The sequence below is a fragment of the Polypterus senegalus genome, chromosome 13, assembly GCF_016835505.1.
Source record: "Polypterus senegalus isolate Bchr_013 chromosome 13, ASM1683550v1, whole genome shotgun sequence".
Lineage (NCBI taxonomy): Eukaryota > Metazoa > Chordata > Cladistia > Polypteriformes > Polypteridae > Polypterus > Polypterus senegalus.
Window position 1 is genome coordinate 124,339,832 of NC_053166.1, and position 24,300 is coordinate 124,364,131.

General features: G+C 41.0%; 1 protein-coding gene across 1 annotated transcript in view; it reads left to right on the forward strand.

The window, feature by feature from the left end:
• Positions 1 to 24,300, forward strand: part of LOC120542629 — a 47,144-nt gene that overhangs the window by 15,123 nt on the left and 7,721 nt on the right. The window contains exons 3-5 of the mRNA XM_039775215.1: positions 2,236 to 2,511; positions 9,981 to 10,250; positions 12,969 to 13,244. Of these exons, the coding sequence (XP_039631149.1) occupies positions 2,236 to 2,511; positions 9,981 to 10,250; positions 12,969 to 13,244 (822 nt within the window). The remainder of the gene's footprint in view (positions 1 to 2,235; positions 2,512 to 9,980; positions 10,251 to 12,968; positions 13,245 to 24,300) is intronic.

Consider the following 24,300-nt stretch of genomic DNA (forward strand, 5'->3'; position numbering starts at 1 on the left):
GAGCACCACCCGGTAACTCTGTATAACTGAAAAGCAAGAAACCAAACAGCACTAGTAAAAGAATGGCTTTTCAGACTGGACTTCCACAGTGAACTGACTTCAGAATGGCCAAGCGTCCAGTTGTATGTTTTTCTGGTAGGAAGAGGTGGGTCCAGATGGACGGTGGGTTTCTATTTCTTTATTTTTCTTTGAATATTATTAAAAAGTGCTTCACTGTATTGGAGCCCCAACCATTTGCACTCATGTCTGAAATATCCTTCACACTCTGTACTTTTGGATTGATTGGCATCAGTGAGTGTGTTTAGTTGAGTGTTACGATGTTTTTCAACACTGAATACTCGACATTAATCAGTAATACTTTTCAGTTAATAAAATTTTCTCCTCCAAGATTTAAATAACATCCATCCCTCCTTTCCGTTCCCTGCCTTGAGGCCCTGAGTGAACATTTGCCTCAACGCCAGCATTTTACACTGTTTTAAAATAACATTAGCAAATATCTTTAAGGAACAACTAAACTTCTTATGTGCCTACATGATTATCTATCTGACATCCATAAAGCTGAACATTCTGTATTATCTGTGTATCTTTATCAATTAGCTTAAAGATGGGTTCTGCAATTATGGAGAAATCACCAGGATCAGATAACGCTTTACCACAGAGTTCTTAAGGAGACTAGCGAGTGCAGATATAAACCCTGACACAAATTTTTAGGAAGTCACTGCACACTGGAGAGATTGTGAAGGACTGGAGAATGGTGAATATCATCTCATTATTTAAAAATTTGGGCGGAGTGGTGGCTCTGAGGCTAAGGATCTGTGCTGGTATCCCGAAGGTTGCCGGTTCAAATCCCTGTCACTGCCAAAAGAGATCCTACTCTGCTGGGCCCTTGAGCAAGACCCTTAAACTTCAAGTAAAAATGTTAGGTTTTTATACAAAGTGGAAGGAGGTCTGGAAATTGAGAGCACATCTTTTAGTTACGTTTTTACCAAATTACCAAAGTTCTGCAGATTTAAGTTTGCTTCATAGTACAGCTCTGCCATTAGTGTGACACGTTTTCAAATAATTGCACAGACCAATGATCTTTGTTTTAAAAGTTTCAGTAAAATTTGAAAGCAAAATAATTCACACAAAAATAGAGAAATGATATTTAAGAAAAGAAAGTTTCTACTTAAAGAAAGTTCTGTTTTAGGCTCACTTGTCTTGTTTCCTTTCTCTCTAAGTTTGGTCATAAATTCATACTTTTAAATGTCAGTCAGTCATTGTCCAACTGGCTATATCCTAACACAGGGTCACGGGGGTCTGCTGGAGCCAATCCCAGACAACACAGGGCACAAGGCAGGAACAAATCCCAGGCAGTGTGCCAGCCCACCACAGGGCACACACACACACACACACACCAAGTACACACTAGGGACAATTTAGGATCACCAACACACCTAACCTGCATGTCTTTGGACTGTGGGAGGAAACCGAGCACCCAGAGGTCTCCAGGCTACAATAAGGACATAGCAGCACTAGAGAAGGTCCAGAGAAGAGCGACTGGGCTGATTCAGAGCTACAGGGGATGAGTTATGAGGAAAGATTCAAAGAGCTGAGCCTTTACAGTTTAAGCAAAAGAAGATTAAGAGGTGACCTGAGTGAAGTAAAATTACCTGATCGCATAAAATTATGAAGAGAATTAGTGCAGTGGATCGAGACGGTGACTTTAAAATAAGTTCATGAACATCACGGGACACAGTTGGAAACTTGTGAAGGGGAAATTTCTGAAAAACATTAGGAAGTTTTTCTTTACACAGAGAACGACAGACACTTAGAATATAAGAGAAGAAGTCATGTGGCAGACAGGAGGACTTTAGGGACTTTCACAACTCGACTTGATGTTATTTTAGAAGAATGAAGTGGACAGGACTGGCGAGCTTTGTTGGTCTGAATGGCCAGTTCTCGTCTGATTGTTCTCATGTTCTGCAGTTCTAACACCTCACAACCTACAAAATGGAAATGACTTCAGTCAAAGAGCACTTCACAAAAATAAGTTATAATCTATTCTATTCTATAAGGTATGTGTAATTTTAATGGACTTTTACTTTATTTCATTTTTATTTATTATGATTATTTTTCTTTGTTATTATAATTCCTTGTTTTACTGTTTGTAAAGCACTTTGATCTCCCTTTTGTGTATAAAACTGCTGTAGACAGAAATGCTGTGTTTGACTCCTAATTTTATTTTCCTTCTAGTTTTATAGATGGCTTCAATGGATTTACATTTTGGTGGATGTGTTATTTGGTTTGTGAGTACAAAAGAGTGAAAGGAGACAACAGCCTTCCACACCTCATTTCTTTATTTGCACCCTTTCCAAACATGGTGCCTGCTTTAAAAGGTGATGAAGATGACTTCTTCGACTTCACTTTCCTGAGTCAATGTCAGCAGGACAAAGTCACCATTCCACAGCACAGAGAAGCTTTCCAAGATCTTCGGCGATGTGTACTCAGCAGTTTTTTGGAGTCTGTAAGGTATGTTGGCTTACTGATCAGTCGAGTTTGAGCAGACTATAAAGAGTGATGGACTCCTCTGACACAATCCTAGAGATGCACTGACTGAGGAGATCCTTCCATATCTTTTTGGATGTTTTTCCTTTTACTATTCCTTTTTTTCATTTTCATGTTGTTTTTTTCTTTTATTGTTTTCCCTTTCTCACCTTTATCTTCATTTAATGTCTTCTGTCTCTTCTCTGATGTTTTATTATCTCTTCAGTCATTTTCAATCTTTATGAAGATGGTAAAAACATCCAAGGCTCTTCCAGTTCTCCCATTTTGGTCTTCTTTTCTTTTTGTTGTATTTCATATCTCAACATCACAGCGGTGTTGATGGCCTCCATTGGTCCCCACTGATGACGTGTAGATGGCCAGCGTGACTTATTCTTGGTCTGGTCACATAGGTGTAGAGTAATCGTGTAGTAAGTGCACATGTGGATATCAACAATTAAAATGTTTTCTCTGCTATTTGGGTGAGATGTTTCAATTGAATTCAATTCCATGAAATTCAATTTACTTTTGTGTCGTACTCTTCACTGAGCACAGACTCAGAATGCTGTCAAGGGTTTGCAGGTAAAACACAATTACAGACTTTAAAATTACAAAATACACACACGTTAAATACTGATTAGGTTTTCTCTTTTATTCTTTTAATGTAAAGCACTTTGGCCGCAGCATTACTATGTTGTTTTAAATGTGCTATATAAATAAATTGACATTGACATTGACACCATAAAACATAGGTAATTAAAATAATTTAACACAGTCATTCATAACAGACAAAGTCTGACACAGTGACAGTATTCAACTCATTTCTGGTTTTGATCACATCTTGACCGCAGGATATTTTTAAAATCCAACATGTCCTCCTATCCTGTGAAATTCTTGACTGTCTGTTAATTCAGATGCTGCTGGAAATTTTATAAATTTCAAACTTGCCACTGAATGTTGTCTGGAGATTAGCTGACTGTCAGGACCTCCATTACCTTACATTTACATTTAGTTGACTCCAAAGCAACTTACAATACCTGAGATACAGCTGGTTACTCTTCTTTTGGTTTTCCTATTGTTGCATTGGCAGGTGAGGTGACTTGCTCAGGGTCACACGGTGTCAGCAGTAGGATCTGAAGACACAACCTCAGGGTTTGAAATCAGAGCCTTGACCGCTACGCCACACTGCCTGCCTGTTATGAGATCTCAATTATATTCGTTTTCCTTGGCTTCAGAAACACACTCCACGTATCAGAGCACATATTGCATGGAGTCCATGTTGCTTTACGTCGTGTATTCAGTTTGTGATTGACCCACCTTTTCAGATTTCCCACTTAGACACTCTCCTTGAGATCTATTCTGACATTTCAGATGTAATTCCAAACAGGGGTCCCTGCAGATCCCACCCCATCGCCCATATGATCGACTGAGTTACGTTCTGAAGCCTCCTTGCATAAGCGTCACTGTTATCTCCTGTCTTGTTCTGAGCTGAAGGCTATCAAGGCTTATACTGGTGGAAACTTACATAATGGTTTTATTTGGCCATCTGTCAATCCTGATGGGGTTGGATTATTTTTTTATCAATGATTTTAAAGATGAGTAACTTCACCCTTGTATTGATTTTCAGGAACTTAATAAAATTACAGTAAAGAATATTGAGCTCTTCCTCTGATCTCTCCCTTTCCTGACCAAAAGCGGACATGTGGAAGTCTGCGTTCAACACATCATCAGGCCACTATATATATTTAGTCATGTCATGAGGTTTGGCTCATGCGCTTGCACTATTTCTATCATTTCTTAAGGATATTTTGTGTGATCTTTTAGGTCATTCAGTTGATTTATATCAGTGATATCTCAGTCTTTTTACAAGATTCCATATCCCTCATAGCTCATGTAAAGGAGGCTTTCTCATGTCTTTGTGAAAATAACTTGTTTGCTAATTTTGACAAATATGAGCTTCAGCAGACTTCAGCACTGTTGGTGGGTTATCACATCAGCCATTCTTGTATTGAAATAGACACAGACAAAGTCTCTACAAGTTTGAACCAGGAAAAACCTTAAAGTATAAAACATCCAAAAAGTTTTGTTAGGTTTGCAAATTTCTACTGTTGCTTTATAAAGAATTTTCTTTCTTGGCTTCACCTATTACTACACTCACTAAGAGAGTACTAAGAAATGTTATTGAACTTGTGAAGCCCAGCAGGTGTTTGATAATCTAAAGACTTGATTCATGTCTGACGCCATTTTGAGACCCCCTCACCATTTCAGTGGAGGTCGATGTGTTTAGTGTCAGTATGGCAGCTGTGTTATCTCGGCACTTGCTGGATACGAGCAAAGTACATCCATGTGCTTATTTTTTGAAGACACAATATGCTTCTGAGCAGAACTATGATGTGGATGATCGTGAAATGTTTGCTATTAAATTAGCTTTAGAAGAATTGGCTGGAATGTATAACTCCTGAGTTTTTTTATTTTTCTAATCCACAGGAATATTACTTACCTTAAATCTGCAAAGTGACATAATGAGAGACCAGAATGGTGGGCTCAGTCAGTTTAACTTTTTAGTTTTTTATCACCTTGTTGATGGTGTGAAAGCAGATGCAGTTTCTAGACTGAACATGCCTGAAGTGGTGATATTTGAAACCAAACCTATTAGTCCACCCTCAACATTTTTAGAAGCAACAGTCATAGAATTGCTACAATATTTGGGGAAGTCCCTTCACTCATCGTGGTCCAATTCTCCGCCGCCTCCTGAGATATCTGAGTCATTTGTTCCTGAATTGGTACTTTGTACAGTTTCAGGTGGAGTCCTTCATCACCCTTTTGGGGTCACCCTGATATTTTTAAGACTTTGCAGTTTATACAACAATACTTCAGGTGGCTGAATTTGGCTAAAAATGTAAAATTCTCTGTGAGGGTATGTCGCACTTGTTGTCATTTTAAATATTTTTTGCCCCTCCTCGCCCCCGACATATGACTTGGGAGGATATAATGGTGGATTTCAATAAATGACCTGCCTCTTCTTTCTAATGGGGTCCCCATTTAATGTCTTCATTCTACAAGGTGTTTTGTAACAAGATGGGTATCCAAGTTAAAGTCACCTGCAGTCTTCACCCGGAGTTTAATGGATTATCAGAAAGATTTGATCAGGACCAGGGAGAGTTTCTGTTCGGCATTCTAAGCTATTTTCAGCCTAACTTGATGGAGATGATTCCTCTTTTAGAATTTTCTAGAAACTTTTCTAGATCTTTTTAACTCCTCCCTGATTTTATCACCATTTGAGAGTCAATGTAGTTTTAAATCACCAATCATTTGGTGTGATACCTTTGAGTCCTTGTCTGTCAGAATTTGTGAGGCCCTTCCATTCTCCCATACTTTGGGCAAAATAGAACTCAAAGTCGCTGGTGGGAACCTCTGATAAAAAAATATGATAATACAAGAAGATCTCCTCCTCCCAATATTCAGATTGGATAGAATGTCTGGCTCATGGCTTCAAAATATCTGTTGGAGAGTTCCATCCTACATATGTGGTCCCAGCTTTATCAGGCCATATTCCATTCTTAAATGTGTTACACCAGTCACATATATTCTGGCTTTTCTCAGTTGTTTTCAAACTCATGCCTTGTTTCCTGTGTCAGTTCTTGAGTCCGTTCACTTTTGTTACTTTCTTTTTGCTGTTAAACCTCCATCTATGGTGGAGATGTAGGGCATCAAGAATATGGAGTACAGAGAGGTTTGGATTATACGGTTAGATGTTCCTGAGTGGACTAGCTGATACACTGGTATGGTTATAGCCAAGAGGAGCCATCTTGTGTTATGGATGCCCTTTGATTACTGGCTGATTTCCACAGTTGCTTTCCATCAAAAGAGGAGAGTTACAGTATGTAGTAGTATGGAAGGTGACAGTTCTATGCTGGGGCTCAATCATGGAAGTTCTCACTCTGAGATCATTTGGATTCACCAGTCAGCCTGTACTGTGCGTCTCTGAGAAGGTGGAGAATTAGAACAGAAAAATACATTGCATATCCAGTCATCTTGTGTTCCTGTTTTACTAAGCTGTGTTGTTCTCTGCCATGTATTTACAAACCGTGAAACGGGCCTAACTCCATTTACATGGCAATACCACTATAGTGCATTCTTAAAGGGCAAAAGTTTGGAACAACCAGGACTCTTCCTAGAGCTGAGATTCAAACTGAAGAATTGGTGGACAATGGCCTGGTTAAGAGAGATGACCAAAAAAAGCTGATGGTCACTCTGCCTGAGGTCAAGAGAACCTGTGTGCAGATGGGAGAAACTTCCAGAAGAACAACATGTCAATGTAACACTGTGCTGATCTGGGCTTTATGTCAGAGTGGCCAAGTAAAAGCCTCTTCTCAGTAAAAAACACACAAAAGGCCGCTTAGAGTTTGACAAAAAGCACCCAAAGGACTCTCAAACTGTGAGGAGACAAATTCTCTGGTCTGATGAAACAAAGATTGACGTCCTTGTCCTCAGTGCTAAGCATCACATTACTAGGACACCAGACCCTGCTCTTCACTTGCACAACACCATTACAGCTGTGAAGTACGGTGGTGGCAGCATCAGGCTGTAGGGCTGTTTCTCCACTCAGGTGATTTGTATCCTAACTGAATATGACGCCCGTTCTAAGGGCTTATCATCCAAATAGGAGATAATAAAAGCTACTTTGATCTTATGAGAAGCATGAAGATCGAAAGTCAAGCAACACTGATTTAAAAGCTGATTGTATTACCTTAAGACACCAGAAAATGCAAAGAATCTCAGGCTACCTGACAAGACTGAGGCCTACTCGATTTTTATTTTCACTGCCCCCTGCATTGATCAACCAGTTTGTTAAACTCCAAAATTAACTGATGAAGAGGATGTTCACTCTTTTGTCTTTTTGCAGACATTTTCTAACTGGTCTTGTAATGGAACTGACTGTAAAACGGTAATCAGTTTAAATAATTAAAGAATGAGAGTCAGGAGAAAGGACCGAGTCAAAGAAAAAAGCAAAGGTTAAAAACCAAAAGGCATCAAGACAGAAACATGAAAGTCAAATCGTAAACCAAAAGTCATAGTCAAGGGCAGAGCTTTGTTACAAAATACTAGTAATTGAAGTTCAAAGTAAGTAGTTGTACTGGTGAGTATTTTAGGGTGATCTTTGTACCTGCGCATTGATGACATCACAGGTGACGTAACCCTGCAGCTTCACAGTAAATCCCCTTGGGAACAAACACTGTAACCCACCAATCAGCAGCGCAATTCTCAATCAGAAAATGGCCCAGAAAAAGATGGTAAAGAATACATCACATCTAAACTGAAGCTCTAAACAATATTCTGATTGTCAAAGTTGATTCTTTGAGTATTAAAATCCTCAATATGAGGTAAGAATTAATATTTCAGCTGCGAGATCTGAACATGTTCAAAACACTCATCAGTCTCACAATGGAATCAGAATTGTAGATGGTATCACGTTACAGCGAGGACAACACATTATGGTAACAGCCATGGCACAGTGAAAAAAAACACAGGGAGATGTTAAATGAAATACTCGTTAATAAATTAACATTATACCAAAAATAAAGACATAACTACAAGGTCCATTACATCAGCATTATGAACATATTAGGGTTTGAAATTACAAAATTGTTGATCTTTACTGTTTTATTTTTGAGCTAATGAGCACCGGATGACATCAAAGGTAGCGACTTCTCTGTGCAGCAGACAGACTTTCAGCGGAGTGGAGAGGCGGTGACCCTAAAAACCAGGGGTCTGATTGATAGCACCATCAGCTTTAGTTTTAAGGGTCTGCAGATATAATTTAGTTTAATCACTAGTGATGAACTTCTAAAATATTCTGAATGTGCAGAGTCCATTAATTCTTGTGTATTTTTATTAAACTTTGCACCAGAGTGCTCAGTGAATTCTTCAACAGTGTTGGACTACAAACCTCCACCTCACCAATGATAAGATTTGCTGATTTTACAGAATGTTCTGCGTTGTGCTTACAGTCAGCAGCAATATGTCCAAACTCTACACAAATGCATCTGCAGTCTTGGACAAAGGTTTACACCAACATCTAAGTCATTGTGCCAATTATGTCATGATGTGCCACTTCAAGTGACCCACCGCCTAATGATAGATCATCACATCATGAAATTGGTGTCACCAAATGGCAGCTCATATTAGGAAAAAAATGGCATTTGTATTCAACTCAAAACAAAACAACAGTAAAATTAATTACATTTCACACAAGATGATATGCAGGTAGACATTTATTAGAATGAAAGCTTTGATAACAATAATTCATTCTCAACAAAGTGAGCACCTGGCTGTGTTCTTTCCATCTCATTAGCAGAGCTTGCAGGTCCTTTAAACACACAGAGTGTTATTAATTTATTATCACAAAGTCAAGGTTGCTTTCCAATGGAAATCCAAAGCTGCACTTCTAACTGCACACAATACTCTGTGGCCTGCTTTCCCTTTCAGCTTTCCCAGCATACCCTGCACTCCCTCCTGTTTGGCTTGTCAAGTCTTTCACGCCTTTGGTCGCCTTGTACTGGTGATCTGTTGGCTGTAAAGGTTCAAGTATCTGCCATACACATCTGAATCATCACAATCCGCTGTAGCAATTCTTACATGAACAATTAATCTGCTGTTCAAAAGGGTCTGACTACAGTTACCCACCACACCAACCTTTATGTAGGGGGGGCTTTCTAGCTTTCAAAGAGCTGACGTTCTAAGACCCTCATATGTTCTGAGCCCCTACAATAAACACCTCACTTTTCAGTTGTCCTTCTCTGGTCACAGTTACATGTAGCTGAATTCAAATCCATTTCCTGGACTGGTGCCATAGCCCCACATAGTAGATGTGTTTTCACACCATTTTACACCTCTCAGTGATAACTCTCTTTATCTTGGGGTCAGCCATTTTGAGACAGGTTCAGGTTTATAGTCTGAAAGGCAGAGAAGAGGATTTAGAAATGGACCAATGGAAAGAGAAAACTGCAGTCAATCATTAGTGAGTGAACACCAGAAGACTGGGAACAGCATCTCGGCAGACTTTCCTCTTCAAATTCTCTCCATGTCTGTTAAAAGTTGGAGAAGCATCATTCTGTGTTCTTCTGGTGCTTTGTCAGTGTAGTCCCTAAATGTCACATGTCCTCCTTATTTCCCCTTTATTTACTGTTTCAAATGCAAAAAAATCAGAGTAACATTAATGTTTGCAGAAGATTATTTTTAAACTTGTCACAGTTTGCAGGTTTCAATTATTGTAGTGTTCATTTTACTTGGTGTTGCTCATCTGGCCATTTGTAAAATAAGATATTTAAACCTCAGTGATGTGCTTTTATAAAAGGAAACTTCAACGGCTCAGTGTGACAAGTGCTGATGTTTTTACAGAGATGTTATTTAGTAGGAACTAACAGAATGTCTGCAATGTCTTCATATCTTTACAGAGTGGGACAGAGAAGATACACTTGGTATTATAAATGTATGGTGGACTGTGGGGACCTGAACGAGTTCAATGAATCTTTGAGACTCACAAACAATGAAGTCCATGTGAACCCAAACTGGACAGAAGAGACACTGAAGACAATGAGCTGCTCTATAAAAAGCTTCTCAAGTAAAGCTGACATCAGAGTGGATAACATTAATGTGTACGATTACATAAATGAAGGATTTGTTCACTTCTTGTCAGACTGTCTGGATTGGATATCTTCTATACGGTAAATAATCTGACAGAAATGTATTGTCGAGTTAATGTTCTTGTTTCTGTTCTTCCTTTTAATTTGCGGTGTCATTTTGTGCATCTGTTTCTTCTCACTTGTGGACAGCCTGACTGTTATGAACTTGAGAGTTTCCAAGCACAAAGTAACAAAATATTCTGTAAATATTCAGATAAATGTCAAAAACCCGTCTAGTTACACAAGAGAAAAGCTGAATCTTTATAAATAAAAAGTTATATTATCCACAAAAACAAAACAAGATCAGGAGAGTATAAGTCAAAATGGCAATATACACAATCGCAAAAGGTAAATGCAGTCCCCAAATAAAATCCAAAAGGTGAGGTCAAAAAACAGATCACATGTTCAAAAATCCAGAAAATTAAAAACACAGAATGAACTCAAGAGAACACACCACAGCACACCACAGCAAAATACGAGTGCATTTGAATGAACCGCAAAGGACTGTGGGCAGCTCCCACCTTAAAAGGGTTGTAGGCTGATAGGCAGGAGGCCTCAACACTTAGGGACCTAGTAAATGATGCTTAAACATAAGATAACTACATTATTAACATAAATAATATGAAAGTGTAAGAGATTAGACAGACCACGTTAAACAGCTGAGCACCACCCAGTAACTCTATATAACTGAAAAGCAAAAAACCAAACAGCACTAGTAAAAGAATGGCTTTTCAGACTGGACTTCCACAGTGAACTGACTTCAGAATGGCCAAGCATCCAGTTGTATGTTTCTCTGGTAGGAAGAGGTGGGTCCAGATGGACGGTGGGTTTCTGTTTCTTTATTTTTCTTTGAATATTATTAAAAAGTGCTTCGCTGTATTGGAGCACCAACCATTTGCACTCATGTCTGAAATATCCTTCACACTCTGTACTTTTGGATTGATTGGCATCAGTGAGTGTGTTTAGTTGAATGTTACGATGTTTTTCAACACTGAATACTTGACATCAATCAGTAATACTTTTCAGTTAATAAAATTTTGTCCTCCAAGATTTAAATGACATCCATCCCTCCTTTCCATTCCCAGCCTTGAGGCCCTGAGTGAACATTTGCCTCAACGCCAGCAGGTCACACCATTTTAAAAGTCAGGGTGTGTGGTGTAGATGGGGCAGAATTGGCTCAGGCACAGGAAGCAGAGGGTGATGGTGAGAGGAACCTCCTCAGAACTGGCCAATGTTAAGAGTGGTGACCAGCAGGGGGCAGTGCGGGGGCCGCTGATATATTTAATATTTATAAATGATTTAGATAGGAATATACTGTAAGTATCAGGCTGGCTACGTTTGTAGATGATATCAAGTCAGGTGGATTGTCAGGTAATCAGAAATCAGTTGAATCATCACAGAGGGACTTGGACAGATGACAGGCTTGGGCAGATTTAATGTCAGTAAATGTAAAGTATTACACATAGGAAGGAAAAATGTGAGATTTGAATACAAAGTGCAAGGAGGTCTGGAAATTGAGAGCACATCTTGTACTTACATTTTTACCAAATTACCAAAGTTCTGCAGATTTAAGTTTGCTTCATAGTACAGCTCTGGCATTAGTGTGACGTGGTTTCAAATAATTGCACAGACCAATGATCTTTGTTTTAAAAGTTTCAGTAAAATTTGAAAGCGAACTAATTCACACAAAAATAGAGAAATGATATTTAAGAAAAGAAAGTTTCTACTTTAAAGTAAGTTCTGTTTTAGGCTCACTTGTCTTGTTTCCTTTCTCTCTAAGTTTGGTCATACATTCATACTTTTAAATGTCAGTCAGTCATTTTTCAACTCGCTGTATCCTAACACAGGGTCACGAGGGTCTGCTGGAGCGAATCCCAGCCCACCACAGGGCACACACACACACACACACACACACACACCAAGCACACACAAGGGCCAATTTAGGATCACCAACACACCTAACCTGCATGTCTTTGGACTGTGGGAGGAAACCGGAGCACCCAGAGGTCTCCAGGCTACAAAAAGGACATAGCAGCACTAGAGAAGGTCCAGAGAAGAGTGACTGGGCTGATTCAGAGCTACAGGGGATGAGTTATGAGGAAAGATTCAAAGAGCTGAGCCTTTACAGTTTAAGCAAAAGAAGATTAAGAGGTGACCTGAGTGAAGTAAAATTACCTGATCGCATAAAATTATGAAGAGAATTAGTGCAGTGGATCAAGATGCTGACTTTAAAATATGTTCATGAAGATCACGGGGACACAGATGGATACTTGTGCTGGGGAAATTTCTGAAAAACATTAGGAAGTTTTTCTTTACACAGAGAACTACAGACACATAGAATAAGAGAACAAGTCATGTAGTAGACAGGAGGACTTTAGGGACTTTCACAACTCGACTTGATGTTATTTTAAAAGAATGAAGTGGACAGGACTGGTGAGCTTTGTTGGCTGAATGGCCAGTTCTCGTCTGATTGTTCTCATGTTCTACAGTTCTGTCTAACACCTCACAACCTACAAAATGGAAATGACTTCAGTCAAAGAGCACATCACAAAAATAAGTTATAATCTATTCTATTCTATAAGGTATGTGTAATTTTAATGGACTTTTACTTTATTTCTTTTTTATTTATTATGATTATTTTTCTTTGTTATTATAATTCCTTGTTTTACTGTTTGTAAAGCACTTTGATCTCCCTTTTGTGTATAAAACTACTGTAGACAGAAATGCTGTGTTTGTCTCCTAATTTTATTTTCCTTCTAGTTTTCTAGATGGCTTCAATCACGTTACATTTTGGTGGATGTGTAATTTGCTTTGTATGTACAAAAGAGTGAAAGGAGACAACAGCCTGCCACACCTCATTTCTTTATTTGCACCCTTTCCAAACATGGTGCCTAGCCCAGAATTTGATGAACATCACTTCTTTGACTTAACTTTCCTGAGTCAATGTCAGCAGGACAAAGTCACCATTCCAGAGCACAGAGAGGCTTTCCAAGGTCTTCGTCGATGTGTACTCAGCAGTCTTTTGGAGGCTATAAGGTATGTTGGCTTACTGATCAGTCGAGTTTGAGCAGACTATAAAGAGTGACGGACTCCTCTGACACAATCCTAGAGATGCACTGGCTGAGGAGATCCTTCCATATCTTTTTGGCTGTTTTTCCTTTTACTATTGACATCTTTTTTCAGTTTCATGTTAATGTTCTTTTTTTTATACTATCTTCCCTTTCTCACCCTTAACTTCATTTAATGTCTTCTGTCTCTTCTTTCATGTTTTATTATCTCCTTAGTTCAGTTCTTTTCACTCTTTAAACATCTAAGGCTCTTCCAGTTCGCCCATTTTGGTCTTCTTTTCTTTTCGTTGTATTTCATATCTCCACATCACAGGGGTGTTGATGGCCTCCATTAGTCCCTACTGATGATGTGCAGATGGACAGCGTAACTTATTCTTGGTCTGGTCACATAGGTGTAGAGTAATCGTGTAGTAAGTGCACATGTAGATATCAACAATTAAAAAGGTTATATGCTATTTCGGTGAGTTGTTTCAATTGAACTCATCCGTCCATCAATTTTCCAAACCGCTTAATCCGAACACAGGGTCACAGGGGTCTGCTGGAGCCAGTCCCAAGCAACACAGGGCACAATGCATGAACTAATCCCGGGCAGGGTGCCAACCCACCGCAGGACAGACACAAACACACCCACACACCAAGCACACACTAGGGCCAATTTAGAACTGCCATCCATCCATCCATCCATCTATCCTCTTCCGCTTATCCGGGGTCGGGTCGCGGGGGCAGCAGCTTAAGTAGAGAGGCCCAGACTTCCCTCTCCCAGGCCACTTCTTCCAGCTCTTCTGGGAGAATCCCAAGGCGTTTCCAGGCCAGCTGGGAGACATAGTCCCTCCAGTGTGTCCTGGGTCTTCCCCAGGGCCTCCTGCCAGTTGGACATGCTCTTAACACCTCACCAGGGAGGAGTCCAGGAGGCATCCTGATCAGATACCCGAGCCACCTTTAGAATTGCCAATCCAGCTAACCTGCATGTCTTTGGACTGTGGGAGGAAACCGGAGCGCCCGGAGGAAACCCACACAGACACAGGGAGGACATGCAAACTCCACACAGGGAGGAAAGTCATGCAGGATCTGGGAAGCTCCTTACTGCGAGGCAGCAGCGCTATCACTGTGCCATCGTGCTACCCCAATTGAATTCAATTCCATGAAATTCAATTTATTTTTGTGTTGTTCACTTCACTGAGCACTGACTCCGAGTGCTGTTAAGGGTTTGCAGGTAAAATACAGTTTCAGACTTTAAAATTACAAAATGCACACACGTTAAATACTGATTAGGTTAAACACACCATAAAACATAGAAAATTAAAATAATTTAACACAGTCATTCATAGCAGACGAAGTATTCAACTCATTTCTGGTTTTGATCACATCTTGACTGCTGCATATTTTTAAAATCCAACATGCCCTCCTATCCTGTGAGATTCTTGGGTGTCTGTTAATTCAGATGCTGCTGGAAATTTTATAAATTTCAAACCTGCCACTGAATGTTGTTCGCAGATTAGCTGACTGTCAGGACCTCCATTACCTTACATTTACATTTAGTTGACTCCAAAGCAACTTCACAAACTGAGATACGGCTGGTTACGCTTCTTCAGGTTTTCCCATTGGAGCTTTGCATTGGCAGGTGAGGTGACTTGCTCAGGGTCACACGGTGTCAGCAGTAGGATTTGAAGTCACAACCTCAGGGTTTGAAATCAGTGCCTTGACCGCTACGCCACACTGCCTGCCTGTTGTGAGATCTCAATTATATTCGTTTTCCTTGGCTTCAGAAACACACTCCACGTATCAGAGCACATACTGCATGAACTCAATGTTGCTTTACGACGTGTATTCAGTTTGTGATTGATCCATCTTTTCAGATTTGCCACTTAGACATTCTCCTTGAGGGTATGTGGCACTTGTTGTCATTGTAAATATTTTTTGCCCCTCCTTGCCCCTACTATATGACTTGGGAGGATATTATGGTAGATTTCATTAACTGACTTGCTAGTCTTTAAGGCTAATACTTTGATTTTATCATTGTGGATTGTTTTCAAAGAGTTTTCATTTTATTCTTCTCTGCCCTTCCTCTTTTATAAAGCAATTGGTGGAAATTTTTAATTAAAATTACCTTAAATTACACAATATTCCTATGTCTCTTCTTTCTAATGGGGATCCCCATTTAATGTCTTCATTCTACAAGGTGTTTTGTAACAAGGTGGGTGTAGTCATCACCCGGAGTTTAATGGATTATCAGAAAGAGTTGATCAGCACCAGGGAGAGTTTCTGTTCGGCATTCTAAGCTATTTTCAGCCTAATTTAATGGAGGTGATTCCTCTTTCAGAATTTTATAGAAACATCTTATTTAACTCCTCCCTGATGTTATCACCATTGTAGAGTCAATATAGTTTTAAACCACCAATAATTTGGTGTGATACCACTGAGTTCCTGTCTGTCAGAATTTGTGAGGCCCTTCCATTCTCCCATACTTTGGTCCATCTAGAACTTGAAGTCACTGGAGGGAAACCTCTGATAAAAATATGATGATAAGAGAAGACGTCTTCATCTCAGTATTCAGATTGGCTAGAATGTCTGGCTCATGGCTTCAAAATATCTGTTGGAGAGTTCCATCCTGCATATGTGGTCCCAGCTTTATCAGTCAATATTCTGTTCTTAAATGTGTTACACCAGTCACATACAGTGGTGTGAAAAACTATTTGCCCCCTTCCTGATTTCTTATTCTTTTGCATGTTTGTCACACAAAATGTTTCTGATCATCAAACACATTTAACCATTAGTCAAATATAACACAAGTAAACACAAAATGCAGTTTTTAAATTATGGTTTTTATTATTTAGGGAGAAAAAAAATCCAAACCTACATGGCCCTGTGTGAAAAAGTAATTGCCCCTTGTTAAAAAATAACCTAACTGTGGTGTATCACACCTGAGTTCAATTTCCGTAGCCACCCCCAGGCCTGATTACTGCCATACCTGTTTCAATCAAGAAATCACTTAAATAGGAGCTGCCTGTCACAGAGAAGTAGACCAAAAGCACCTCAAAAGCTAGACATCATGCCAAGATCCAAAGAAATTCAGGAACAAATGAGAACAGAAGTCATTGAGATCTATCAGTCTGGTAAAGGTTATAAAGCCATTTCTAAAGCTTTGGGACTCCAGCGAACCACAGTGAGAGCCATTATCCACAAATGGGAAAAACATGGAACAGTGGTGAACCTTCCCAGGAGTGGCCGGCCGACCAAAATTACCCCAAGAGCGCAGAGACGACTCATCCGAGAGGTCACAAAAGACCCCAGGACAACGTCTAAAGAACTGCAGGCCTCACTTGCCTCAATTAAGGTCAGTGTTCACGACTCCACCATAAGAAAGAGACTGGGCAAAAACGGCCTGCATGGCAGATTTCCAAGACGCAAACCACTGTTAAGCAAAAAGAACATTAGGGCTCGTCTCAATTTTGCTAAGAAACATCTTAATGATTGCCAAGACTTTTGGGAAAATACCTTGTGGACTGATGAGACAAAAGTTGAACTTTTGGAAGGCAAATGTCCCGTTACATCTGGCGTAAAAGGAACACAGCATTTCAGAAAAAGAACATCATACCAACAGTAAAATATGGTGGTGGTAGTGTGATGGTCTGGGGTTGTTTTGCTGCTTCAGGACCTGGAAGGCTTGCTGTGATAGATAGAACCATGAATTCTACTGTCTACCAAAAAATCCAGAAGGAGAATGTCCGGCCATCTGTTCGTCAACTCAAGCTGAAGCGATTTTGGGTGCTGCAACAGGACAATGACCCAAAACACACCAGCAAATCCACCTCTGAATGGCTGAAGAAAAACAAAATGAAGACTTTGGAGTGGCCTAGTCAAAGTCCTGACCTGAATCCAATTGAGATGCTATGGCATGACCTTAAAAAGGCGGTTCATGCTAGAAAACCCTCAAATAAAGCTGAATTACAACAATTCTGCAAAGATGAGTGGGCCAAAATTCCTCCAGAGCGCTGTAAAAGACTCATTGCAAGTTATCACAGACGCTTGATTGCAGTTATTGCTGCTAAGGGTGGCCCAACCAGTTATTAGGTTCAGGGGGCAAATACTTTTTCACACAGGGCCATGTAGGTTTGGATTTTTTTTTCTCCCTAAATAATAAAAAACATCATTTAAAAACAGCATTTTGTGTTTACTTGTGTTATATTTGACTAATGGTTAAATGTGTTTGATGATCAGAAACATTTTGTGTGACAAACATGCAAAAGAATAAGAAATCAGGAAGGGGACAAATAGTTTTTCACACCACTGTATATTCTGTCTTTTCTCAGTTGTTTTCAAGCTCATGCCTTGTTTCCTGTGTCAGGACTTGAGTCACTTCACTTTTGTTACTTTCTTGTTGCTTTTAAACCTTCATCTATGGTGGAGATGTGGAGCATCAAGAATATGGAGTACAGAGAGGTTTGGATTATACGGTTAGAGGTTCCAGAGTGGACTAGCTGATACACTGGTGTGGTTATAGCCAAGAGGAGCCATCTTGTGTTATGGATGCCCTTTGATTATGGCTGAGGAGAGTTACAGTATGTAGTAGTATGGAGGGTGAAAGTTCTGTACTGGGGCTCAATCAAGAAAGATCTCACTCTGAGATGATTTTGATTCACTAGTCAGCCTTTACTGTGTGTCTGGGAATGTGGAGAATTAGAACAGACAAAGACAAAGTGTAAAAGGTTAAAAAATGTATGTACATAAAATAAAACACCCCAATATTTTTTTTAATTTTTTTTTCTAATATTTTCTAGTGTTTTGAATGTCACATTCATAGTGCTTGGTGCTCTGCTGAACACTGTGTCAAGTAAAATACCCAAACAGTTCACTAGATGGCACTGTCGCTAGGGAGGAACCCTAAAACACCACAGAGGCAAGCACGGCAGATGAAATCCTGCAGCCAAGCGGAACGCACGCTAAAGTTTGTGCCTCTTTGTTTGTAACTACAGGGTTTGGGAATACACTTCTCCCTGACACCCACCAGGCCAGGAAGGGTAACAATTTTGGGGGCTCGTCCAGGATTAGCTCCATTTCCTAAGGGGAGTTAATCACGAATAACTGAACCTGACTTCAAGTTCCTGGGCTAACATGTTACACCACAGATTCCAGTGGTGAGGAGATGTCTGCTGTATTAGGATTACAACGTGGGATCCAGAGGCAGCTTCATCAGCAAATCAACTCTGCCAAAACAGATGTGCTCCACAAACTTGCAGCATCGATCAAAAATGAGGTATGGGAAGACTTGCCAGGGGAGGTGGAACTCTACGACTTCATTGTGGAATTTTTGAAAAGTAACAAGCTGGAAAGTGAAGAGGTCCAAGGCATGAGCCGCCTGTTAGCCTTCAATGACCTCATCACAGAACTGCAACGACCTCCAGAGGCTGTAGATGTGGAATGTACGTTATTGGCAGAGGCCGAATCATCAGCAACTCCTTCAATAGTGAATGCTTAGGGCAGACAGATCATCTGTTGTAGCCAACCAGGTAACTGATGTGATTAAGTTGTCAGATGTTGCTGCCTTATTGCCTCGTAGAGAATTTAAAATACACAGTGGGCAGATTTCTGACTCTGACTCTGATGTTAACTATAGCACCCTGTGCAGGCAGATGGATGAAGGGCTAGCTGAGGGGTTTACAGAAGCAGAGGTCAATCGAACTGTTTTAAAAATAATCAAACCAGGTACCTTTAAAGACATGTTGATGATCAAACATGGGTTAACTGTAGCTGAGCTCAGAGCACACTTAAGAGACAAGAGTAGTGCCGAACTATTTCAGGAGTTTAGTAATGCAAAACAACAGGACAAGGTAAGCCCACAACAGTTCATGTACCGTTTAATGGGACTGAAACAGCGTGTATTGTTCGCTTCCCAACAGAGTAATTCAGGGCTTCAATATGATGAAAAGCTGGTTCAAAGAATATTCCTTCATTCGTTGTATCAGGGAATCAGTGAGAAATATGCTTACGTAAGGCGAGACTTGAAATCTGTCATTTCAAACATGAGTGTGACTGATGATTTCATCTTAGATGTAATAACTGGGGCAGTTACTGAAGAAGTTGAGAGACAGGCACGCGTAGGTCAGACACATAAGACAAAAACAGCCACCGTCAGTTCCGCACAGCAAGGGGAGACACCACGTGCAGACCAGTCTTCCACTGAAGTGCAGGCCAGCATTCTTCAAACACAGGCTGAAGTACAGGCACAACGCACAGCCCTGCAGGAACTGACAGTGCATGTCTCAGCCTTAGCTAAAACCATTGAGAAGGCTCTCACCCCTGTCGCAAGTAGCCCAGAGTCCACACAGGCCAACTCCTTAAGTACTGTGCAACCACCCAAGTCAGGCACAAAGGGGAAATGCAAGCTATGTGTAAGTCAAGGGACTGCTAACTGCACCCATTGCTTCAGATGTGGCCAGGAAGGTCACAGAGCTGTCGGCTGTCTGTCAAAAAATAAACCAGCGGGAAACATGAGAGGGTCACTGGGGAGGGACTAGCAGTGATCACACCAGAGCCAGAGTCCCCTGTCACTGTACCCAGCTATGGGAAAAAGGCTCCAGCCAATAGCCAGCCACCACTAAGACACAAAGTGAGAAGAGGAAAGTGTGTAGCCAAGCTGATAGGCAGAAGGTGCCTGCTTACCTGTTATCTTAATGGTGTCAAAACAGATATGTTATTGGACAGTGGCGCTCAGGTAACTATATTGGCAAAATCCTGGTTAGATAAACATTTACCTGATGCCACAATTAAGTCACTTGAAGATCTCTTGCCTGATGATCCACTCAGAATCACAGCATCTAATGGGACTGATGTACCTCTTGAGGGGTGGATTGAAATACTGGTGGAAATCAAAAGTGCAAAACATGGTCAAGTAGCCATACAGGTACCCATGCTAGTGAGTCAGAGCTGTGTAAGTGGTCTATTGCAGGGTTCAATGTAATTGAGGAAATCATCTTAGAGACCCTTGAAAATCCTGGGTGTGTCAGTTTAAGTGACCTATTGGCAGAAGCATTAAAACTTCATAGAGACACAGCAGAAACCATAGTCTCTGTAATCAGCCAAAGGAAATCATCTAACCGATAACATCAGAGTAGGAAAGAGGGGTCTCACTGTTTCAAGTGGTCAAATATGTGAGGTTAGGTGTTTTACCAGATCTTGGCCAGAGGGAGGGACAATGTTATTTGAACCAACATTAAAAGGTCACTTATCAGAAGGGTTAGAACTGTTCCCTGCCCTAGTGGATATACCAGTAGGCGCCTCAAAAACTGTAAAAATCCCAGTCCACAACTCTACCAAACATGACATTTTTCTGCCTCCAAGAACATTATTGGGCTGCATAGAGACAATTATTAACAGCAGGCCAGTAAATTTGAGTTCACCTTCTCATCAACCAGTTAAGTCAAACACTAATACCTACCTGTGCACCACGCATGCCAGCCAAGCCAGCACAACCGGTGAGAGTGTAAATAGCTGCACAGAGACACACACAAAAGAAAGATGGCATCCTCCTGTGGATTTAGAACATCTTGACCAGCAGCAGCAGGAGGATATCGTGCGTCAGATGCTTTTTGAGGAGTCAGATGTGTTTTCACGAGGAGAGGGGGACATAAGTTGTATCCCCAACTTACAACTTAAGATCAATGAAGTGGATAACAACCCTGTCCAAAAGTGCTATAACTCCGTCCCCAGGCCTTTGTATAGGGAGGTCAAAGAGTATGTACAGAACCTCCTGGACAGAGGCTGGATCTGCCAGTCTGTGTCTCCATATTCCTCACCAGTTGTGTGTGTCCGCAAAAAGGACCAGACTCTACGACTGTGCGTGGATTTCCGAGGGCTGAATAGAAAGACCATCCCAGATTGTCATCCCCTACCACGAATCCAAGACCTTCTTGACAGTTTGGGGGGCAGTACATGGTTCTCCATACTGGACCAAAGAAGTGCGTACCATCAAGGATTTGTGAGCAAGGAATCCAGACACCTCACAGCCTTCAGCACACCGTGGGGACTATATGAATGAATACGGATTCCTTTTGGTTTGACAAATGCACCCGCAGCAGAGGTGCATGGAGAGCGTGCTGGAAGGTATTAGAGACGAGTGCTGCGCTCCATATCTTGATGATGTACTGTGTTACTCAATATCCTTTGAGGATCATGTAAACCATCTCAGACTAGTCCTCAGTCGCATGAGGAAACACGACATTAAACTAAGACCCACCAAGTGCGAGTTGTTTAAAAGAGAGGTTTGCTACCTCGGCCGACTGGTGTCTGGAGAGGGAGTGAAGATCGACCCCCAGGACCTGGAAGCGGTGCTGGCACTGAAAGCCAAAGAGCCTCGTACAATTGGAGATGTCAAGTCCTTGCTGGGGTTTCTTGGATATTATCGCTCCATCATCCAAGACTTCTCTCGGTTGGCATGGCCACTGTTTAAACTGCTGCAAACACCTGCTGACACGGGAAAAGGTAACACTCACCACCAGCCATGCAAAAGAAAAGGCAGAATTAGGAAGGGAGATAAAGGCCAGTTGCCATCAAAGACATCCATTACGTGGACAGCTGAGCACAGGGGTGTAGTAGCCCAGCTAGATGACATGCTGATTAATCCCCCTATTCTAGCCTACCCAAACTTTGACCTTCCATTTGTATTGCACACAGATGCATCCAACGATGGTTTAGGAGCAGTGTTATACCAACGTCAGGACAACAAGCTACGTGTTATTGGGTATGGCTCAAGAACTTTGACACCTGCTGAGAAAAATTACCACCTTCATTCTGGTAAACTCGAGTTCTTGGCACTCAAGTGGACTACCTGTGATAAGTTTCGGGACTATTTGTACTACGTTCCAACATTTACAGTATACACAGATAACAGCCTTACTGTACGTCCTGAGTACTGCACGCCTAAATGCTGTTGGACACAGGTGGGTTGGCGAACTGGCCGACTTCCACTTTGATATCAAATACCAGCCAGGGCAGATGCTGATACGCTGTCAAGGTGCCCTGTGAAACTTCAGGACAGAATCAAAGAACACACAGAAAGTGTGGTTGTGTCCGCAGTATGGCAAGGGAGCAAAGCAGCTCAAGAGAATGATGTGCCTTGAGTGGCAGCTTTGCAGCTGGATGGTGAGAATGCAGATGCTGTGCCACTTGATAGCATTTCCAGTGTCACACCAGAAAACATCAGAGCCGCACAACAAGAAGATCCAGCCATTAAAGAAGTTGTCCAATTGAAACTTCAAAACTGGATTTCTAATAAAAAAGAAAAGAGAAAAATGAGGTAAGAGACAAAGAGACTGCTATATGAATGGAAAAAACTAGAGGTGCATGATGGGATCCTCTATCGACAGACTGAACAACACAGGCAGCTTGTCCTTCCTGAGAAACTGAATCCCATGGTGCTCAAAACCCTGCACAATGACATGGGCCATGTTGGCTCAGAGAAAGTAGTTCATCTTGCACGAGAGAGGTTCTATTGGCCCAACCTGCAGCAGGAGATAGAGGACTATGTTAATAAAAGATGTACCTGTATTAAACAGAAACGTCCCAATCTTCCACAGAGAGCTCCTTTGGGACACATCTCCACCAGCAGTCCATTTGAGCTGATATGCATTGACTACCTCCACCTTGAGCAAAGTCAAGGTTATGAGTACATCCTTGTTCTTATCGACCACCATGCTTTGCTCAAGCGTACCCAACAAGGAACAAATCAGGGGAGACAACTGCGGATAAGATCTTCCAGGATTTCATCCCTCGTTTTGGGCAAAGAGGATGTGTACTGCATATGAAATTGCAACAAACAACAGCAAGAAATCCTCAGCTAAAGGGAAAAGCCAATATGATCGAGCTGTCAGGGGTGCCGTTCTTCAGCCAGGTGACCGAGTGCTGGTGAAAACATGACAGAGAGAGGTGGACCTGGAAAACTGCGGGCTTACTGGGAGCAAATAGTGTACCGTGTTATGGAGAGAGTTGATGACGGACCAGTTTACCAAGTACAGCTTGAGAAAGGTTCCAAAACACTGCGTGTGCTTCACAGGAATCTACTGCTGCCAGTTAATGACCTGCCACTGGAAGAAGCACACCCAGCACAGTGTCAGAAAAGGAAACAAAACTTAAAAAGAGAGAAACAGTCTATTACCAACATGCAGGAACCAAACACAGACAGTTCTGATGAAGAGTACACTTACTACCACAACTTCTGTAGTCAGATTCCATGCTATAGGTTGGTGAGACCTCAACAGACAGAACCTCACCAATCTGTGCAACCTCCTCTGACTGAGTCGAGACTAAAAGCCACAGCCCGTGAGTTTCATTCCTTGTTCAATGATGAAACTAAAACACAAGATTACATGGGGAATGCACCACAAGCACAGGACCAGTTGGGAGAGGATTCGGTTGTGGAGGATGAACATCAAATGGATGAAGAAGAGAGAGCACAAGAGGGCCCAGAAGCAGAAGAGGATGAAAACCAAATTGAGACAGAAACAGACAGAAGATCTCAATGGACAGCAGAGAGATATTCACTTATAATACACTAGGACAGCCATCTTATCAGAAGTGGAATGCTTGGATGAACTCTCTTCTGTCAAACCACCCTCTCCCAAGTTTTCTTATATGTGTTCCACTACCATACATCACACAAATGTACCCCTATGACTATAACTGCTTAACCCAGGCATATTAACATGACACAGACTCTTTCACATTCCTTAGTGTACAGACAAATGTCAGGAGACATTCAAAAATTAAAAAAAACAGGGGAGAGTGTAAAAGATTAAAAAATGTATGTACATAAAATAAAACAACCCAATATTTTTTACATTTTTTTGCTATTATTTTCTAGTGTTTTGAATGTCAAATTCATAGTGCTTGGTGCTCTGCTGGACACTGTGTAAAGGAAAATAGATAGATAGATAGATAGATAGATAGATAGATAGATAGATAGATATAGATAGATAGATAGATAGATAGATAGATAGATAGATAGATAGATAGATAGATAGATAGATAGA